The 21859-nt window shown below is 45.5% G+C and overlaps 1 protein-coding gene across 1 annotated transcript in view; it reads left to right on the forward strand.

The window, feature by feature from the left end:
* Positions 1-294: 294 nt before the first annotated feature.
* The window catches only part of GCNT2 (glucosaminyl (N-acetyl) transferase 2 (I blood group)), a 26967-nt gene continuing 5402 nt past the window's right edge, over positions 295-21859 (forward strand). Inside the window, 6 exon segments of the mRNA XM_027654089.1 lie at positions 295-396; positions 2619-2674; positions 3639-3794; positions 14859-14932; positions 19314-19820; positions 19823-19867. Coding sequence (XP_027509890.1) covers positions 295-396; positions 2619-2674; positions 3639-3794; positions 14859-14932; positions 19314-19820; positions 19823-19867 — 940 coding nt within the window.

Genomic DNA, 21859 nt, shown 5'->3' on the forward strand with positions numbered 1-21859 from the left:
GTCTTACTCCCTCAACCCCGTGCAGGGAGACCGGGTGCCCGGCCGCGGCCGGGGTGGGGGCGGGTGAGCCCCCCATCTTCACCTTTCCCCGGGTAGGTTGCCTCGGGGGCAAGATGTCAGGGAGTGCGTGCACGTAGTAGTAGTAATAATAATATTAATAATAATTATAATAACAATAACAGTAGCCAAAAAAGAGAAAGCACCGCAGGGGGCTGAACTAGCCCAACTCGGTGATGGAGGCACTGCAAATAGCCGGGGGAGTCCAGGGAGAAACAAAGACACCCTCCGGTGCAGATGGTCTTCTCAGACCCCGGTACGCTGGCCGGGAGAGGGCGGGTGGCAGCGGCCGGGGTGCTGCAGTACCCGGCTGGCCGGGCTCTGGGCTGCGCGGGAACGGTGCGGTGTGAGGGATGCTGCGTTCCCCCGGGGGAAGCTGGCCTGCGATAGCCTGTGGCCCTTGGACCTTTCCGTGTCCGCACCCCTTGTCCTCGCCCATGTTTTGGTTTGTTTGGGTTTTTTTTTTTTTCCCCTCGGGGATTCAAGTGCCGAAGTGCCCTGGAAAGTCGCCAGGGTGTAACGCTGATTTCACACTCCGAAAAAGACAGGAAGCCCTTGCCTCATCTCCAGGGGGCTGGGCACTGGGGGCTTGGGGGAAAGCAGTACTCCAACTACAGGATTTTGGGGAACGATGCAAACATTTTCCACTTCACAGTTGCACAGCAAGCCCTTTGCATTTCAGACACAGGTGAACGGGGCATCATGTCCCAGGAATGGGACAGTTTGAGGCTTCCTGAATGTCGAGGCGCATCATGTTGGGTTAGGTCCTGGACTGGTCCCAGTCTCCAGTAGAAGGAAGGGGAACGCACCCCCTTGCCCCTAAGAGCCTGGGAACAAGGACCTTACAGAAGGAAGTTCCAACCCTGTCTCCAGGCAGGTGGGAAGAGGAAAGCGAGAGCCTGCACCCGCAGCCATTCGGCACCGGGGGAGTGCCGGGGCCGCGGGCAGTTGAATTGTCGGCTCCTGGGGGGGCTCCGCTTCTGATCCACCGCCCCGGCCATACGGGATTGGCGGGGATCGGCGGCTTCTGCGCGGCGGCGGGGCGGGGCGCGGTCAATGGGCCGTGCGGGTCGCGCTTCGCACCGCCGCTCCCAGCGCCGGCCCGCGGTGTACAGTTAGTGTCAAATTACAGCAATTAACCGGGCACCGGGATTTAATTACCCAGCCCTGCCCCTTCCCCACCTCTATCGATCCTGGGGAGGGTCCTGTTCGGGGACGACGCGGAGCAAAGACAGTCCCGTGCAAAACGGGAGAGGGATGAGGACGATTTGCAGAGATTTCGCAGCTCTGAAACCCTGCTGCCTCTCTTTTCTCCTCTTGACAGTCTACCTGTCCCTTCAAGTCCTCTCCAGGAGGCGGCAATTTTGGCCCAGTAACGATTATTTAAAATATTGCCTTTATTACTATTTTGGGGACAGGGGTGGGGAATTAATCCGATTACAAACTGGCCTTCAGCGAAACGTCCCCAGTAAACTTGGGGGCCATGTTTCTCCAGGTAGGATCTTTCCCTTCTCCCTGGCTCCAGCGTTCCCCACACAGGGTTAAATGTCCTGGGTCAGGACTCAGCTTTCACAGTCCGGCTCTGCCCCGCGGTACTTGGCAGAGAGGCGGCCCCAACACGGCCAGCCCGTGGGGCAGGAGTCGAGCTTTCGGGGCTGTGGGCAGCCCTGGCACGCATCAAGCTGATCCGTGATCTTTTTTTAGCCTAGGGAAAGAGGGCATGGGCTGGACGCGCTGCAGTGTCTGGGGTTGTGGGACACCCCTTTCCTCTCCCTTGGGCATTGGTGACTGCACTTCAGGAGTGAATTCGACTTCCCTTACCCGGGCGTTTAGAGAACACCTTTCCCTCGCAGCCTTGAGGGCAAACCTGGCCCGTGTAGGGGACTGAAATCGCCGCACCCTAGGCTACTGTCATCCCTAAATTGCCAGCTGTGGCTCGTCCTGCCTGTCCTGCCGCCTGCCTCCTCCTTGTGCAAAAGGAAGCTGAAGCTGAGTCAACTTCTCTCCACAGTCTTTTAGCACAAAGACAGATGCAGCTTTTCTATTTTTTTCTTTTCCTCTCCCCTCTATGTCACACCGTCTGGTTCACAGCTTGGCAGTGATTTTGGCAAGTGAACCAGAGAGAGTCATTGCGGAACTCTATGCCTCTGAGTTATTTTCGATGGACGCGCCGTGTGTCATAGCCCGGGCAGCAGCCGGGGCAAAGCCCTGCCCGCTCCCCTTTCCCTCCATCGGCAGCATCCTTATAGCCAAACCCCGCCACACCTCTCTTCCTAGCAAGAAAGTAGAGAAGATATGCTCTCGGGGGGCATTCCCCTTCCCGGCGTCGAGGTTCCCCAGCCGGTCTGAGTTACCGACAGGTCCTCTCACCCCTGAGTATCCCTACCAGACGAGCCCTGAGCTGCCGGACAGATCTTTCCTGCTCTTTCCTCTTGTTCTGCCTGCCCCACCCCGGGCGAGCCTCAAGAACGGTGGGATAAACGCGGCTCCCGATTTACTCTGCTGCGAACTTAGAGTTGGTTATTCTTCTCACTGTTACTTTTCCCTTCTCCCTGCCCCAGTACCGCCCGGCTGGGGAGAAGCTCAGCGCGGCTGATTTCCATCGGCTCACTGCCGCGTAAATAGATTTATTTTTTTTTCCTAGACTAATTTTTGGCAGTGGCCAGTCGGCGCCCGTGGGGCCACTTGCAGCCCAGCCAGCCCCAGGGCCGGCAGCGGCGCCGCTCGGCTCCGTCCGGAACAGATGCTCCAGAGTAGACGCGCGTCTTCGGCCGGCAGCGGGGTGGGCTTGCTCTCCAGCGGGGTCGGGATGAAGAGCCCCCCCGCCCCGTCCTCTGCCCAGGCTGAACTCCCGGCGTCGGTATTTTCGGAGGGAGAAAGGAGAGGTTCAGGTTGGTGTGGATCTACCTCGGCTCTACGGAGTTGGGGGGAAGGGGGACTACGGCAGCCCCTGGGATGAGGTTTGTCTCCACCCTGAGCACGAGGAGTCTTCTCGGCCTCACCTTAGAGCACAGAGGGGAGTAGAAGGAAAGAGGCAAACCCAGACAGGACATAAAAACAACCTCAACACTCCAAACCCTACAAAACAAAAACAAAAAGAAAAAAAAATACAGACAATCCCCGCCTTTCCTCGCTCGCACTTTGCGGTCCAACATGATTCAATTAGTCCTGGAAGGCCGGTGCCGTAGAAGGGGAGGTGCTCCGTCTTGGGTGTTAGCGGAGAGGCTTTTCCACGGTGGATTTGGGGGTTTGTGCCTTTGTTTTTATGCCCTGCTGCGGGGAACAGGGCTCCCCGAGTGGGGTCTCAAACTTGCGGCCAGTGGATCCGGGAAGCCCATTCCGCGAGCGACTTGGGATGTTGAGAAGGAAAGAAAAGAAAGGATAAGAGAAGAAATCCGTACGTGTCCGCCTGTGACCGCCTTGTTCACTGTGCTGTCTCCCGGCTATTCATTTTAGTAGAGTTTGGTTTTTTTTCAAGCCCGTTTCCAACGGGAGAGAAGCTCACCGAGTGCAACAGGTCGATTCAGTCGCTCCCAGGACCTCACGAAACTAAATGCCCCTTCTCTGCCCTTCCCACTCAGGCTCCCCCCGTCGCGACTTTGCTCGACGACACACTTTGGAGGGGCACGCGGGACGTCCCGCGTGGAGAAGACTCGGAGCTGGCGCCCCTGCGCAGCCTCCGCGGAGGAGCGGGAGGAGGAGAATGAGGACGCTTTGCCCCTGAGTTACGACACTGGGTACCTCTCCGCGCGTCCTCTGCCACCCCCCTCACACCCCACACCCTCTCCCAAGACCTCCTTGACCCCCGGCCCCGCTTTTGAATCCCCAGTGTTGTCAGGTCTCCGATCAGATTGGAAATCAGCATATAAATAGCTATAAATGCATATAAATAGCTATTTTTTTCAATGTCAAATGATGGGGCGGGAGAGGTGTACGAGTGCAATTTTTTTTGGAGCGAGATAAAAACTCTTTTTTGGGGGAGGGGGAAAGAAAAAACAAAGTGGTTCCAAGAGGCAGGTGGCTCTCACCTGCTCCTTTAATATTTATTTGCTAAACTAACTACACCAAAGCAACTAAACAAGCAAAACCGGCAAGTAATCAAGAGTTAAAACTGAGCACACGCTGTGGCGCCAATACAATCCAGTTACCGAAGTCTCGCCGGTGTCTGCGTGAGCAACCCTATGGTACAAATTCCAATGTTGTAGACCTCGTAAAGGTGACAGGTACATTCTGCTTCACCGGATACCTCTTTCTCAACCTAGGCCCTTTAGTGCTGGGTACTGTCATTGCCATCTCCAGAAAACGAGCTTCTGAAAAGATCATTCCTATGAATAAAGCATTGGTGGGGTAAAACTCCATGCTTCATTTTTTTTTTTTTTTTATTACTCAGGGAGTAGTTGCATGGTCTCAAATACGAACGTTAGTGAGGATTTTTTTTTTTTCTTGCAAAGTAGAATAGATTCAGGCTAAAGCCACCAAGTACTTTTGTCTTTAGAAAAATAAATCTATCCACTGTAAGCATGTCAAGGTCTGTTTATTTGGTCACTCCATCCTGGTTGCTTTTTTCTATTATACATTTCATTTTCTAAACAGACAAAACCCACCCAGTTTTAAGAAAATAGTTGCATTTGCAGCTCGGACATAAAATTGGAGTATTTTCTGGGCAATTCGGACTGCTCATGTGTCCTCCAAAAAACTTTTGCATTTGAAACACAGGCAACTATTTTGCCAGCAATCTCATAGCTGTAGTACATTGCAGTTTTACTGATCATGCCACCCCAAAATAATTACAAATATGTTTTATTTTACATTTCTTTTCAGTTTTCATCAATAATATTGTCACATGAAATTCAGAAAACACTATGCTGCCTAAGGTCCTTCAATGTGTCCTGCTTGATCAAAGCCTTATTGCTAATTATAAGTGTTCTAGGAAGGGCTGCTTTTCTCTAGGCAAAGCTTCACTGCCTTCACTACCCCCCTGCCCTAAAATCCACTGATGCAACTGCACACATCCACCCAACTGCAGATATCCTGAGTACGAAACACAAGTTACGCTCCAGCGTTAAGTCTCTACATCGGGAGTTTTGCTTGGATTAAGATTTCGAAACTGAGCCCATAATAAGATATGCCATAAAACCTCAAACAACCCTCCTCCCCCAGGGATATTTATCTTACACATTTAATTGCCCAGTAAAATAAATTCTGTATGTATACACTTATATGGGAAAGATTTTGATCTGGTAATTTCAGTGTATCTTCTGATCTGTATGTAGCAGCTTAGAATGACATGCTTAAAAAGTGTGGAGAAGCAGAAACTGTGCCCTGCTAAATAACGCCTATTCAGCTGCTAAATATTTACACATAGGCAGGAATGAGCTTTCCCTGTAATGCTATCTCTTAACTCTATATTAGCATTCAAGAAGAAAAACAACTGCAAGTCATTTAAGCATAGGCCAAATCCCTGCTTCTGCTAAAGCAAATAACAGAGCTCCGCTGACCTGCACGAAGCAGAATGGAGCTCCTTCATATTACCTCCATGTCGTATTACACTGTCGTTTTTATAATGATTTCCCTCTCAAAGCACTTGCTACAGCACAATAAGCTTCAACAAACCCTCAAGAAGTGCAGTGTTATTAGTTTATCTGCTTTACTGATAAGTAAACTGATGCAAGGGGAAGATAAGGAATTTCCCCAAGGTCTTGCAGCTGGTTTGCTGAAGATCAAGGAAAGGAAAGGAGACTAAGAATTGGGACTGAACTAACCACCAGAATAATATCCACTTCTCCTACTGCTGATGGCAACATTGTTCCATAGTCAGAAAAGAGATATTAAGAGGAGGAGCAGGCAGTCGGGATCTCCATTAAACAGGTAATTTCCAGCCAGATACCTAACTGTGCTATTTGATAGCTAAACTTGAGCACTTACATTTGAAACTCTCAGCTTCTCCAATGATACTTTGGTGTTGTGTCCTGGCATAATATGATATAATGGAAGTGGAATTTCATTCTTTAGTGCATTGAATAAAACACCCTAATAAGTCATGCTTTAAAAACAAAGCCTGGTATTACCCACAGCAGAGTTTAAATAAAATCTACTTTAATATTTCTATGCTAACATTGGAACTGCTGTCTGCGAGGCATATATTTTAAAGTGTCGAATAATTACAAAAAGACATATTACTGGAAAATGGCTGTTGGAGGCTCTGACGTCCAAACCAAAATTAATCTGCACCAAAAAAATCTTTTAAGTAATTTTTTTTTTTGAACAAGAAACTTCCAAAGCTGTACTCTTTAATCTAGCCCAGTTTATATGCAGCTGCAATACATTTAGCCTTTAACATTAGCTCTAGCCATTGTCCTAGCACATGTCTACACCCCACAACACTTTATGGTATTAAAAGCAATGCTATAGGGCTGGAGCAACTTGTCACTAAGATATATATCACTCAGTGGAGAGCAAAACAAAACAAAACAGCGAACAACATGTGGGTGGTTTTTTTTTTTTTCTTTTCCCATGACAGCTTATATTAAGGGTTTAATTCGCTTGGCTCAGTCGTGTTTATGTAGTATTTTATACCAAAATGTCCTGCCTGCCTCCTGCTTGACAACTGTGGAGTAAAACCTCTGGAGGTGAGTTAAAGAGCAGGCTGTGCACTGGATAATCTGGTATTATCGTTCCATAGAGCCAGCGAAGGAATACCAGCCCGCTATAAGTATAATCTAATCACAGTCAAGAGCCGATGTAATCGCCCTTGCACCCAGCCTCCTCCCTGTGTCAAAAGGAAACGAGGGTGCGGTTGGAGGTTATGGCTGTCGTGCACCTACATTACAGCTGTCCTGGGGATCTTCACCTTGGTGTCCATTCCAGCAGCTGCTGACATCACCATGCCAGATCCAACTCACAAGGACACACTGATGAGACAGAGAAATTCAGACCACCATCTTTACACTCGGGAATGCAAACAGTTTAATAGCTTGGACACAGGACAAACAAACTTTTTATTTTCCAAAGGGTGGTATTACCAGACTGATATAATGGCACTCTTCCAAAGGCATCTGGGAAATTTCTCCAGAACAAGTTTGAGGCCATGCTTGCAAGTGCCGTGCAAGGACAAAGCCACGCACCAGCCCCCCACAGGAATCAGACCCCCACACCTGGGCACACCTCATCTCTCTTTAGGACTCCCCTTATGAGAGGCACAGAGTCATTAGCAGCCAGTAGCCACCCAGCCTGTTTACACCAGGCAAGCTTAAGCGATTGCGAAGCCCCAGTGCGTTTGCAAATTAAATCAGTCTTGAGCTGATGAGCTACTCCCTTAAAGCTGCCCGCTCCGGAGCGGGAGCGAAGCCCTCCAACTGCACTGGCTGAGAAGTGATGTAGAAAAAAGGCTTAAGCTTCTTTTTCTAAGACTTTGGCGCCCCTGTGTGTCTCCTTTTCGGGAAATTCAGTTGAAGAACAACCCCAGGCTTTTCTCCCTCTTACCTAGCACCAGAAACACCGCACTCAAAAGTGGAAGAGCTCTGTGAAGACAGCCTGGACAATATTACCCAGCAACTTGACCCTAATTTGAGCTCTGCCATTTCAGCTCCTTACCTCTTCTACTTTAGATGCTGGAATTACCTCCTTTGGCTACTTTATCCAAAATGACTAATGTCTTTAAAGCTCCACTTCCTGGAGTCATGACATTTATCATCAGCTTTTTACATACCTGTACCTCCCAGTATGCATGAAGTCCAGACAGGAAAGAGCCTTAAAGACAACAAGTTAAAAAAAAATCAAATCATTTGAAGTATCTTGGGCTCTCAAACATCAGACTTACAAATTGTACAGGAAATACATGGGAAATACATGTCTATATCTCTGCACCAGGGTTGCAATACAAACAATTTTTCTTCAAAGGTGAAGGCAGAAACTGAGGAAATTTGGCACAAAAATTTAGCAAAATCCAAAGAGGAACTGTAAATATTTTTCTGTGAGGTAGTTGACATTATTTATCCCGTAACTGGAACACAGATAAATTAAGTAAACTGCCTCAAGGTACAGCGATGTGGCAAGACAGCTGGACACAGAGGAAGGAAACCCAGTCAGCCCAAGTTCTGGCAAGATTTACTCTGTTGGAGGTCCTGGTATAAATGGGCTCTGCAGAAATAAATTTCCTAAACCTTTGGCCCTTTCCTGTCTTCCAGCTGTCGGTCCTTATTTAAAAACATGTAAGAGATGTGCATGTCTGAGGGGCGCGGTGTTTATTTGGGGCAATTTAGAAAACACACACACGCTCTGCAAAGTGTCATTGGAAAAATATGGCATGCAAACACAGACAGGCTATCACTTGCCCCAGAGTCAGCATCACCTGCTTTACACTCAGCCTCACTAACCTGGAACAGGCCCTCCTCTCCTGACACCCTTACCTGCCTTTAGACAGATGGCCCCAGCTGTAGGCATGTAAATGTAGGCTTGCCCTGCCTATATTTATGGGTGGGTGGTTACCCTGCCTTTGTTTCCCACCTGGAGTGATTATTACTCCTTTCTCCATCTCTTCCATGATAGTCTTCCCTGTCAGAGGTAAATCTGGCCCCTAAGGCAACAGCTCACCACACTAGGGAAAGCTATCCCAAAAGACATCTCCTCTCTGCTTCCCCCTCATTTATTTTTCTGTTTCCACTCTTCCCATCCTCTCACACAGCATCAAGTTGCCCCAGCAAAGCTTTTTGTAAGGCACACTGCTGAACTCAAGTAGCCAGCTTAAAAATAACCCAGAAGAAAAAATTAAGGAGTTGCATAAATCAGGATACTTGTCCTGTGAAAGGACCTAGGACCTCTACCTTGTTGCCTGCTTCCCTGCTGGATATTGGCATGTGGTAAACCCTGTCTGGTCTTGCACTTCAAACCCCTGTGGGTTGCATTTCAAAACCTGAGAACAAGCTGCTTGCTACTGATTTTATGTTTAGACCCATTAAGGAACCTAAGCTTTGTTAAGTCTAATGCTTATGCGGAATCTTCACAAGGGAAAAGCCTTTCTCCACGTTTCTGGTAATCCTGCTCTTGGCAGCACAACAGGTGGGATGATGGTCTTTGTCTCAATGTGGTGATGCTCCTTTCCTTACCTCAGTTTTCTGCTCTTCTCTCACAGAGGAAAAGTGGTACTGCTTCATTTTGGAAGAGCAGCATTGGTTGCGAGAGCTAGTGGGTGAGTGTGGGGTTGAACTCAATCCTGAGATTGTATGAAATTGATTTCCAGTACAGGAAAAGGGTTTCTGTGTTTTTCTCCTACAACAGGGCCCATTAACTAAATAGGGGATATATCCCACTTGTGAAGGAGCACAGCACAAATACTGCTCCTAGGGGCCATAAGCCCCAAGTGCCTATGCTAATGGGTCATGTGTTGGCTTGACCGGGTTTACAGGCTGTTGATTGCACATAAGAATTTAGAGCATGAACAAAAAATTGTCCCATAAATAGACTGTCTGCATTTTAAACTAAATTAGCCCCACAGTGAATGGCCTCCTCTACTGAATTACAGCATGACTGAGCCTGCGTTGGGGATTGAAAGGGATTCATGTGGCTGGTTAAGAGCAACATTATTAAGATTATTATTGGGGGCTGGATCAGTCCCAATAGGAATGTAATTATTCAGGACGTTTGAGCTACAATTATATGTGGAAGAAGAAACCTAAGTAGCTGATGGCAGAGGGTATTTGGCCTTTATGGCCACGTAACTCACATACAAGCAGATAGGGCTTAGGGCTCTGACAGACAGGTTATGGTGAAGCTTGTTGTACTGGTTGAAGATGTTTCCATCTCCAGCCACTCACTCCAATAAAAGATCTGGCAGTAGGGAATTGGTTCCTGAGCCTCAGTTGCTCTGGGTAGAAGCTCAGCACCTCAGGCTGTGGTTTCACACCACAGAGAGTTCAATGACAATAGCAGCCTTAAGGGATTCACACCCTCTTCCTCAGCCTCCTGTCAACTTTTTGCAGACCTTCTGGACTGATTCAGTTTGTTACAGTGAAAAAAAAAAAAAGGAAAAAAAAAAAGAGAGGGGAGGATTACCGTCCCCTACAAATTTGAGCAGATCGGTGCCTGAAACTGCTTATAGCCTGGCCAAAGCTCTCCAGCCAGCTGAAGGCATAGGATAGGAACAGCCACCAATTTGAAAAACAGGATCTTACCTTAAACTGCTGCCGCGGGTGTTTTTTCCTGCCTCCCTTTCATTCCCGTTCCTGTAAAGTGGCTTGTCGGCCGCTCGAGCCTGCTTGCAGCCTCTTGGACGACGGGAGCACTTACCCTTGCAGGCAATCTCTTCTGAGTGGACTGTGTGCCCTGCAAGCAAGGAGACAGAAAGCATGTATGATATTGGAGTGGAAGCAGCGTGGAAAAGAGTGTTTGGAACAGCATGAAATTTTGCTTATGTTTTCACCTCCAAGTTCATCCCAGCCCGTTTACACGGGGCAGAAAACACTACCTCTTTGTAATGGATGACTACCTACAATTTATTGGAACAGGGTTGTTGCTAAACACACGGAGTAGCGATGTATTAACACATTGTAAAAAGCTGTTTGATCACCATGGGATTCCAGATGAGCTAACAACAGAAAATAAGCCGTGATTCACAAATGACTCATTTCAGCATTTCTCTTTGATGCAGCAGTTCAAGCAAGCCCTGTCTATGCACATTCAAATGAGTTCACTGAATAGTCATTGAGCCCAGCCGTGCTGTGCTTACAAAGTCATTTTTTACAAAATGTAAGTACAGTTTTTAAGTATAAAAATTGGGCAATTTCTAGCAAGCCGAGCCAATGCGTGACTCCTAGTCATTCCTGCCGACAACTCCTTCCGACGCTTAAAACCTCGACACCACATATTACTTTGCCATTATTCGAGTCCTTCAAATGCGGGGGTCCTGATAAATCACACCCCGTGAGTCGGACATCTCCTTTCAGGTCGAAAATTACAGCAAAGGGTGCGATGTCTCAGTGAGACGCGTTTCCCACGGGCTCACCACGGCAGTCCTGCCTTGCCTTGTCCGTACCCTGCCCGTCTGCCGGCGCTGCCATCCGTCCTCTTCCTCCTCCTCTCCGCGCTCTCCGCTACCGGCCGCGAAACTTTAGCCAGCATTGCCATCCAGTGGCACAGGGGACAAATGACAGCGGAGGCTTGCGGATCGGAGGGGAGACCTTCTTTAGTTTAACCGCTCTACCCGGCGGTGATACGGCTTTACAGGTTGGCCCAAACTTGGGCAGCAACCTGATGGCTGGATGTAGTACATCACTGATTGACGGCTCGGAACATCGCTGTTTAGTACCAGCTTGCTGTTAACTGGGATGTTGCAGAAAAGGCATTAACATAAGCAGAGAATGGCATACTGACTGAAAGGCACCTGTCCCATTTTAGAGAATGCCTGCAAGTGGATCCTGCTTATATTTGAAGTTTTGTGTTGTGTTTTTGTTTGTTTGTTTTTGTTTGGGTTTTGTTTTGTTTTGTTTTGTTTTTTCCCCAGTGTAATTTCTCAGTGTTTTAATAGTCCCATGGAAGCAGTCAGGTCCCAGAAGAAATTGAGAACGTGCAGAAGCTTCAGCTAGCTCCCCATCTGGCTGTGTAATTTTCCACGTTGGTGTGGAAACAGCAATGGCAGGACTGGCTGAAGGAAAAGAGTAAGAATCCACCTTTCAAGAGAAAGGTAAGGCAGGAGGGCATCGACAGACATGGTGTGCTTTTAGACCAAATGAAATAGGATGTAAAACACCACAAATTTCATGCTGTACACACAGCAGCATCACTAGAGCTTAGTCCCTGAGCAGGCTGGATATTAAATTGATCAAACTGGTAATGAAAGTGGGAATTGTTCCATCTCAACTGACACAAGGCAGGTGACCTTATTAAAAAATATGCCAGTGTATTTAATGGGGTAGGGCAGTTTCTTGGGGAATTAATGATTAATGTGGCTATAACTCTGGAGATCCCACAGCTAATGCCCCTGGAAAAAGTCTTACTTCCACTATGAGATGGCCCTGCTGAAATTTTTAGAATGGTACTGTATGAATACAAGCACAAAAATTCACCATTATTTTATGACAGAGAAGCCAAGTTACTCAAGAACTGCTACATTTATTAGACATGGTGGCCTCATGCCGGACATAGCAAGTTGGCTATGTAAGAAACCTCAGAGCCTGCTGAGGGATGCAGTGTACCTCTCTGTGGTGTGTTGAGGCTAACCACCAGGAGCGACTCAAATTCCCACACTGTTGAGTTACCACCGAAACAACAGAAGCCACTGCCAAGATACCTGACTTCATGTAATGTCCTGAGCAAGTCCTGACTTGGAGAAAGTTTGGCATCTACTGATAACCAGCAGCCTGGAGCAGGGCAGTGTTTGCAGCTGTCCTGAGTTATGCGTGTGTATATGAAAAAGACCTGAGAGTGAGAAAAGCAATTGTCTATGCACCCCTGAGAGGGAGCAGGGACTCAGGAGGGTCATAACATCCCTGACTGGTATGTATCCTCAGCATGTGCTGAGGCCTTTGGAAGAGCAAGGGAGGTGGGCAAGAAAATGCAGTGCTTTTCCTGGCACCCTTCCAGCCTCCAACCATTTGCAGACCAGGATCTTGTGAGATGGACATAATTGTTGTGTATCCAAAAAGGGTCCTCTGTCATGAACTTGCCCAGTCACTTGAACAGAGCTCACATAGAGATTCAATAAGCAGGGGCCTAGGGATAAAGGTACCATATTCCTTCTAATTGCTGTAGGTACAGGAAAAAAGAAGCTGTTGTGTACATTCTTTGCAAATGAAAAGTACTAACAAAAACTAACCTAAATATAGGCTTGGGTTTAGGCCAAGAAGCATTATCAGTGTGAGCAACAGGCAAGAAGCTGTAAGAATTTCTCAAATTGAGAAATTGTACTAAACTGGAAGAAAAGAAACAAACACTTGCAGAATTTGAGACTGTAAAGTAGAATTGCAGTTCAAATCAGGATCCAGGAATGCTTCAAAAGGAAGGTTCCAGAAAGCACTGTGAAATAACCCATTACAGGACAGAAAACATGCCAGAGCACCAGCTGCCAGGTGTATATGGTAACGGGGGACTCCAGTAAGAAAACCTTGGCCTGGAAGAAGCTGTTTAGCAGGTGGGGCTAGATGAGACAAGGCTGAGACAAGGCTGTCTGTAGGAGCTGAGGAATATGATGTTGTACAAGGCAGGAGATTTCCAGTAGTTTTCTAGCCTCTTTATGACTTTCCAGTGACCCGGTATGGGGGTCAGATTGTCCCAGCTTCAGTAATGCCATCAGGGTCTGTCTTCTACCCCATGGGGACTGGTGATTGCAGCCACTCCCCTTCCCGTTGAGAGCCATAAAAAGTTTTTGTGTAAGCAGTAGAACAAGAGACCAAAACATAAGCATGAGCCTCCACCCAAAGCAAAAGCAAATAGGAAGGTGCTTGGCAATTTGAAATGCTCAGGAAACGCAATTTGAAAAGCCTCAGTTTGAGGCTTTGTCAAGAAGTAAACCATCACAGATTTATCATTTATTAAATGATTTTTCATTATGCTTAGGATGAATCACAAAAGTATCATACAAATGCTTTTCCTTCTTGAGTGGTCCAGGACTATCCCAAGGTTAACCCAACTGTGATGTTAATGGTAATTAGCAGAGATTATGAGCATATTTCTAAATGACGACAAAGTCCTCTTGTTACAGTTGCTGAGTGTAACAGGATCTTCAGCCCAGCTACAGCCAAGTTGTGGTGCTGTAAAATAGACCATCATAGGAAAAGGAGCTGGAAAAGACCTAGAAAATTAGCAGGTTTGAACCAGTATGACTTGCAAAACTGCTGAAAAAGCTATGCCTAACCTGCTCCCAAAAACCATCAGCAGGAAAATTCCAGCCTCTCCAGACAATCTAATCCACATTTAACTGTTTATCACTACAAAGCTTCCCTAGTGTCTGATCTTTACCTCTCCTGATGCTATCTAAGATGATTAGTTCTTGTCTTATGCACAGAGAGCAGGGAGAATCAGCTACTCCCTTCCTATTTGCACCATAATTTGCTTCTGTTTTACCTTTTTTACATATTTGAAGACTTTCTGCCTTTTTTTTTTAATGCTATAATAAACATATATATATTTCTGCCATCCCTGACAGTAGATGGTTCCTAGATCCCTATGGGTTCTCTGCTCATTTTGCAGCTGGAAACAAGTTATATTGTCAGAATAAAGAACATGATAATGCTACATGTTTAGTGTAGGCATTAGAAATAATAACAGTGATCCATATATCTGCACTCTCTGGCATAGCCAGTCACCTGTATCAGCAGGCAGGGCTGTGGTCAGACTTGCTTGGCAGAGCAGGTCACTCCCAACCTGAAAATCCAGTTGCTTTACTCCTCTAGCTGCTAACACACCTGCAGCTGGGAGCAGACCCTTGGCCGTGCAGAGACCAGGCTGCAGGGACACTGCCCTCACCTGGCACCACCCTGAGGGTCTGACATCAGCTGCTCCACTTTGCCCACTGAATGGAACACCTTGAGTTCATGTTCATAAAGTTAGCAAGAGCCCAAATGTTTGCAAAATCCAGTGTGGGCTACCTTTGGACACTTCCCCAGGGCAAATAGTAGTGGCACACGTAAATTTGTACTTTACTGTACGCTAATCTGCAATAAGAAAACAGATCTCTCACCATGTGTCAACTACACCAGTGTCAGCTATACAATCTAGTCATATTTAACAGAAGAAAGCCAGCTTCACCACCACAGCCTGCCTGTCCTCTATTAGGACGTGTTTAATTATGTCTTGCTTTCTCTGCGCAGGAGGATAAATGAGCAGGGAAGAGAATGCCGTGCTGTTGCTCCTGAGCAGCTGATGAGGAATAGTTTGCACAGAGGTGAGTACGTGTCCCTGTTGGTAATTAATTGGAGAAGGTAGCAGTAGAGTTCTCTGCTTTGGACCAGTAGCAAGTCTGACTTGCAAAATGCTCTCTGCTAAGAGACTAGGCAGCTTACCTATTCCCAAAACCTTTGTGTCTAAAAGTCTGCTGCAAATGCAGACAAGTAACGAAGTTCCTGCAGTGTAAGAGACTCTGTGTCTGGAGCTTGAGAGCACAGCAAGACAAAGGTAGATGAGATGGTGCATTGTCTGGCCCCTGCTGTTTGTGCAGACAGATGTGCTCACTGACTGTGTACAATTAGATTACTCGATGGTTTTACTGGACCATGTGAGCTGAGGTAGCATTTGCCTTGATGTGTCATTTCATTTCTCCTCCCATTTGCTGCCAGTGCTGCTGCGTTGTGACTGTCCGGTGTCAGTGCATCTGCCTGGGAACTCCTGTTTCAGGTAGGTTTGAATTTTCTTCTCTTTGAATAGTCAGATTATGGCTGGCTGGGAAGTGCAGGAAAGGCAGGGACTGCTTTGAACAGGAAAAAAGGGAGGGCAGAGGAGAGATAGGAATAAATTATGACTGCTTTTGCACTCAGAGTCTGATTTCGCTTCCCCTGTGTGAATACAGTGCATACTGTATCTTCCAGCTCAGGTGGGGCATGTGAGTAAGGCACATGTTAGAGAAGATTGGTGTTGGGTAGGGTTGCTCCAAGGAGAGAGTTTTGGGGAGACCATGCACATTGTATGACATCCCAAACCACCACAAGACCAAAGAAGTTTCATCTTGGTGCAAGAAGGTGTGTGGGCGGAGGAGATCCTTTACTTGGGCACAAAACAGTGCCTACCTGCACCTCCTAACCAGAAAAACCACACTGAGGCAAAATTGTTTGCTCACAACAGGTTCACTGTGATTTTAACAACAGTGCCAATTCAAATTCAGAGCTTTGCATGAGAGAGTCATGAAACGAAATATCATGATATAGATGTTTTTGTCCTAACAAGACAATAGAAAATACCAAGTGACTTCAAATAGACCTGAAATGCATAACATTCATCACTGCTGACTGAGGCCAAAGAGGAACTCAAAACCAATGTGCAAAGCCCGTGCATCTTGCCTTTTAATTAGCTAACAAATAAGCTGAAACCAATTACCTATATTTATTAAGGCCAGGAGCAGTTTACTGAGTATTGACTCTATCCTGAAGATAACATCCTCATTGTCTGGAAAGGTCTGTTCCCATTCATCCTCAGGGAAGACATTTCAATCCCCAGTCCTACTGGGGAGTGTGTTTTCACTATAGGCGTCACACCAAAAACTCCTGTGATGCTAAAACGAAAATTACTACAATGCATGTCCTGGGAACAATAGAAAGGAGCAGCACTGCAAATCTGTCAGCAGCAGTTTTAGTTCTGCCAGCACAGATCCCTTTTACATGGCATATTTGTTAAAGTGCCTGGTAAATTCAATCTTATCTTTTTGTCCAGTAACTCTGTTTTTGCACCCAGAATATGCAGAGGTTCCATACAATCTATAACAGGAGAATCCAGGGGCATCATGAGGTCTCCTTACTGGTTGCTGGTGCCATAATATAGTTCAGATGTACATTTAGATTTGGCTGCTCCTTGCATCTGAACTTAGGATGAGTCTATAAAATCAATAACACACTAATACCGGAGAAAGACTTTTTCCAATAAGGTGGCTCATGTGACTTATACACTATTTATTTGTTTGACTGATTTTGGTTTGTTTGTTGGGTTTTCTGGTCGTTTGGGTTTTTTTTTTTTTTGAGGGGGTGTGTAGGTGGCTTTTTTAAAGTTTATTTTGTTTGGTTGGGTTTTTTTGTGATTTTTGCCTATAATTCAAGGCACGGATCTTATTTCACACAGAGCAGCACAAAGTAGAACTAGTGCTAAAATAACAAAACCAAAAAAAAAAAAACCAAACAAAACCCCAAAGGTTTTGACAGCTTGATCTTCCACAGCAATCATTTACATGTATGTTTTCAGGTTTCTAAACACTAACTGTGCCAGAGAATTGAGGCACTAGAATTAAGAAGTAGCACCAAGCATGCAGCCTTCTTATCCCCAAGGCTATTACTACCAAAGGACTATGGTTAATCTGGATTTCTGCAAAGGTGTTGCAGCAATGTCTGTGCAAGGAAAAAAAAAATCTATCAACAAAAGAGACCAAGGAAAGGTTAAATCTTGCATTGGACTCCTATGGAAACCAGACCCATTTTGTTTTCTGTGTGTAGCTTTACTTGTTTGCTGTGGACCGGGCTAGTAATGCAGACTTCAATACCTAAGAGAGAACAGTCTCCTTACGTACATATATATGTATATATATATGTATATATAATGTATATATTTTAAGACTTGAAGGTTTTCCTAGCTGTGTAGCAGGTTACAGAGTGCCTAAAGTAGTTTTAAGAACATTTGAGCAGACAGTTTCAAAGGCATTTAAATGCTTTGAAACATCTCAGCCATTGGTAATTCGGAAAAGTAGCATGTGCTCTCTGCTCCCAACTGAGACTTCCCCAAGGAAACCCTGATGCCTGCAGGAATGTTGGCATCTGCCCCCTGCTATTCTCTTTCTACATCTTCCTAACTCCAGCTGAATGGAGGTCTCATGTTAAGACTATGGTAGAGGGGGAGAAATGGTCTTGCAGCCAGCTGACCCAGTAGGAAGGTGGGAAGATGATGAATTCCCTGGTCTATGGACTGCACAGAGGACAGCAAGAGGCTGCTGGTATTATAGTCACCAGCTGTCACGACAATTTGCTTTTCCGAGGTATCAGGCAGGGGAGTGGTGTTTACACCTGGATATAATTCACTGTAACAATCAGATTAGGAAGATGGTGTTTGCTGTGCATTTCTATTCTAGACTTGAATAGTGGTCTCAGCTTAGGAGCAGTGTTCTCCAGATGACTTCTCAGCAGCATCAGGTGAGTCTCTGTTACTCCCTGGGACTTTGCATAGGTCTGCTCCAGCTCCTCAGCTCCATTGGAGCCATTCTCGTTCCGAAGGCACTGGTATCTGTGAAGGAGGTTGCACTGGATCTCCAGCAGGACTGCAGCTATCCCTACCTGTTCCTTCTGACTGCCCGGTGAGGAGTGGCTCACTCAGGACATTTACTGACTGGCATAATCTCAGATCAACTGATTTTGGCTCAGCATTGCTTCACATTGGAGCAAAGGGACATGATGTTGCAAAAAGTTTACATGCCCCAAATATGCTGTCTCGCAGCAGGAGATTCACATGAACAGACTCACAGCTGAAAGAAAGAGACCAAGGATTTCACTTTAGTCAGAGTCATGCCACAAGCTCTCATTGCATAAGCATGTTATACCAGATGCATGCATAGTTCTTAGAAATAAGAATGTCTCATCAGAAAGCCTATGGTTAACTTCAGTGGTTTAAATAACACATTTTGCTAACCCAGTTCCTTGTGATGGATGTAAGTCTGGAGCTCATCACAACACATTCATGACTCTAAGCAGAATCTGTTTGTCAAATTTCAAATTTACAAATTAAGAAAACATTGCTGAAAAAAATGTAATGGCTGTGATATGACTCTACACAGAGGCAAAAATGATTCTCTTACTTCTTATATGTGAACGTTGGTGGCTTTACATTAGAAATGAAGAATAGTGAAGACACTCGGTGGAAGACACACGAGTGGTTGTTCTCCATCTTGTATTCTTTGGCTGGAAAATGGTATGTATGGAACTGGTTTTCTGATAGTTACCTTCTAGAAATTATATTCATCCAGGATATAAAACAGCAGAAAGGCCACAATAGCTAATATATACTTGATCTAGTAAGTGTGTAGTTGTCACTGAGACATATTGAAGTAGTATTTATTTCATGTCAGAAGCCTTCCACAATTCGGAGGCGGTGATAACTGATACACCTGGATGGTTTAAAAAAAAGTCCTATAAGTAAAAAAATAGAATTATACAAGAGGTAAATATGAGGTTTTCCTGTCACTGGGTGCATGTACAGACACTTTAAGAGCTATATGATACATGCAGGGAGACTGGGAGGGAGCAGTCAAGAACATACCCATAAATTGAATTTGGGGACAGCGTGAGTTATGTGCCAGCTGTTCATTGCCAAGCCAGTAATTATGCAACATGTCTGTTTAATCTTCAGGGTGCTGTGGAGCAGCTCCCATCTGCAAGTCATTCGCTACTTATGCTGCTTCCACATCAATGATGGCTATGCAACTATTAGTATTAAAAGTAAGGGCAGCAGCTGCATAATGGGCATCAGATGGATGCATACGTTCTCCAGTAGGAAGCAAGCACGGACAGCAAAACGAGCTGTTGGTGGTGTCTGATCAGACCTCTCTGCAATATTTCAAGAGAGACTCTTTTTCTGGACAGTAGTGAATACACTCAGATACTGCTTCTTTGCCATTCCGATTCTCAGTCTTTCACTTCCATTTGTTTTCTACACCGTTAATGCGCATGCACAAAAATATCTTATGAGGCTGAACTTCTCAGTGAGTTCAATTTTAGTACAAGCCTGTAAAGCACTTTATGAAGTCAAGGTGTCCTTTCTGAAGGAAAATGCTTTAAAAAAATCATTCAGAGAATCTAATTGCACAGAGCACATAATATAGAACCACTACATCACCTGTGCCCTCTCGGCTGAAGAGGCTGTGTTCCTTGTTGCCTACATCATGACACTGCACAAAGAGTTCAAGACCTTCAAGTGGCTCTTCAGGGAGCTGTACATGCCCCAAAATGTCTACTGCGTCCACATGGATGCCAAGTCACCATTTCTTTTCTGGAGGGTGCTGCAGCACCTGATGGGCTGCTTTGCCAATACCTTTCTCACCTCCCAGGCAGAAAGGAAGGTCTGTGTCAGCATCTCCCAGCTGTGGGCTGACCTCACTGCACGAGAGACCTTCTGGCCTTGTTTGTGCCCTGCAGTGGTAGGACAGGGGGGAATGGCTTTAAATTTAAAAAGGGTAGGTTTAGACTAGATATAAGGAAGAAATTCTTTACTGTGGTGGTGGTGTGACAAAGGAACAGGCTGCCCAGAGAAGTGGTGAATGGCCCATCCCTGAAAGTGTTCCAGGCCAGGTGGGATGGGACTTTGAACAACCTGGTCTAGTGGGAGGTGTCCCTGCCCATAGCAGAGGGGTTGGAACTAGATGATCTTTAACGTCCTTTCCAACCCAAACTATTCTATGATTCTCTGCACATGCACGTACACACGTAGAAGCGCATAACTGAGGTTGATTTGGCAAAGCCTAGATGAAAAATTTAATCAGATCATAACTGATATAAAAGGTTGATCTAACAAATAAGCTTGCTGGCCCTTTCTGAACATGGAGGAAAAGGTGACTGTGCTGTGCAGAATGTGAAGTACCATTCCACATCTGAGCAGGAAAATACCTGGGGATTTAAGTTCAAACAGAAATCTTCGGACATTTAAGCTGATTTAAGCCTTTTACTTATAAAATCTGAGATGATGAAAAGAGAGGTAAAAAAGATTAGAATATGTAATCTATGTAAACATTGTAGTGAAGTTTTTTACCAGATGTTCATTTTTCCGGGAGAAATTTTATTTTTAACAAATTGAAATCAATTCCTCATTCCTTATTATTCAAGCACAAGAAAATCTGAGTTCATGCTAGAGTTGACTTCTAGTCTTCACATGCTTTTCTATGGGACCAAAAACATGCACACACACATACCAGCTCTCCTGTAACAACTGCAAAAAACCCACATCCTCATAACTACTGCCTAAACTTCATTGTGCAAGGTTAAGGATTTGTGCAGAGAAACAGAATCAGATCCAGTATTTTCATCTTAACTGTACATATATACATTTACTTTTACCTTGTTCATATGACTGAGAAAGGTTGGATGATGCACAGTGTTACCCCCATGCACGTTACTTTTAGAAGCACCTGGTAAGACTCTACTGCTTCTGACTCCCTAGAGCTTCACAGCAGCCCAAAGTGGGGATACAAGGAATGGAAGCACAGGAAAATTTCTTCTTCTGTCTTTTTCTTTCTTTCCACTCTCTTCCTACTGTAACTTATCACATAACTCTATGAGAATAGTGCTTGCTCTTCTGATAATCATATTTTACAACTGGCATGGACAAGAAACACAAATGATTACTGATCAAGATATTAATAGTATAATCATCAGCATATATTATTTGTAGCTAGCTGACTTTTCCTAGAAGCTGGTTGCTGCGATCTTACTCTAATTCATTGCCTCAGAAGCAATAAACCCGGGACCAGATATGTTCTCCACAAACAGAAAGCTTTAGGTGGTTGCCATTTGTTGTACTGCACTGTGTAGCTTACACAGGTTGCATATTTCATTGTTGTTTCCACAATAATCACCATATGTTTTCCAGTGTTGCACATTGGCAAAACAATTTTTTGAGGTTGTTCTCTTTGCATCAGAAAGATGCAGCATTTCCACAGCATGTATGCCTTTTTCCTCTTCCTTGTTTTCCTTGCCATCACATTAGATTACCTGGACAAAACTAGCCATTTTGCTCTGACAGATGTGCTCAAGGACTGTGGTTGTCCAGGATTTTGAATCCAAACTTATAAGCCTAACACTCCGTCAGACACTCACCAGAACATATCCAAGTCAGATCCAGATTGCTGAGTGACTCTCAGGTGAGAAATCGTCTCTCTCAGTGCATGGGGTGTTAGCCTGGGACTCAGTTCCAGGCTGTAACAAAAAAACTCCTATCCAAGTTTGACCAAGCCACTTTAACTTTTCAGGCATATCAAAGGGAAGTAATGGTGTCGGACAGTGGTCCAGCTATTAGAACAAAAAGTTGGAAGCCACCAGGCAAGCAGAGAAGTAATTTTGGATGGATAAGTGTATCATGAAAGAACTAAATCAGAGATATTTGTAGTTTCAGATTGTCCTAGTTAGAACAGCTGGGA

Source organism: Corapipo altera, unplaced genomic scaffold (genome assembly GCF_003945725.1).
Source record: "Corapipo altera isolate COAL_440 unplaced genomic scaffold, ASM394572v1 60, whole genome shotgun sequence".
In the NCBI taxonomy this organism is placed as follows: Eukaryota; Metazoa; Chordata; class Aves; order Passeriformes; family Pipridae; genus Corapipo; species Corapipo altera.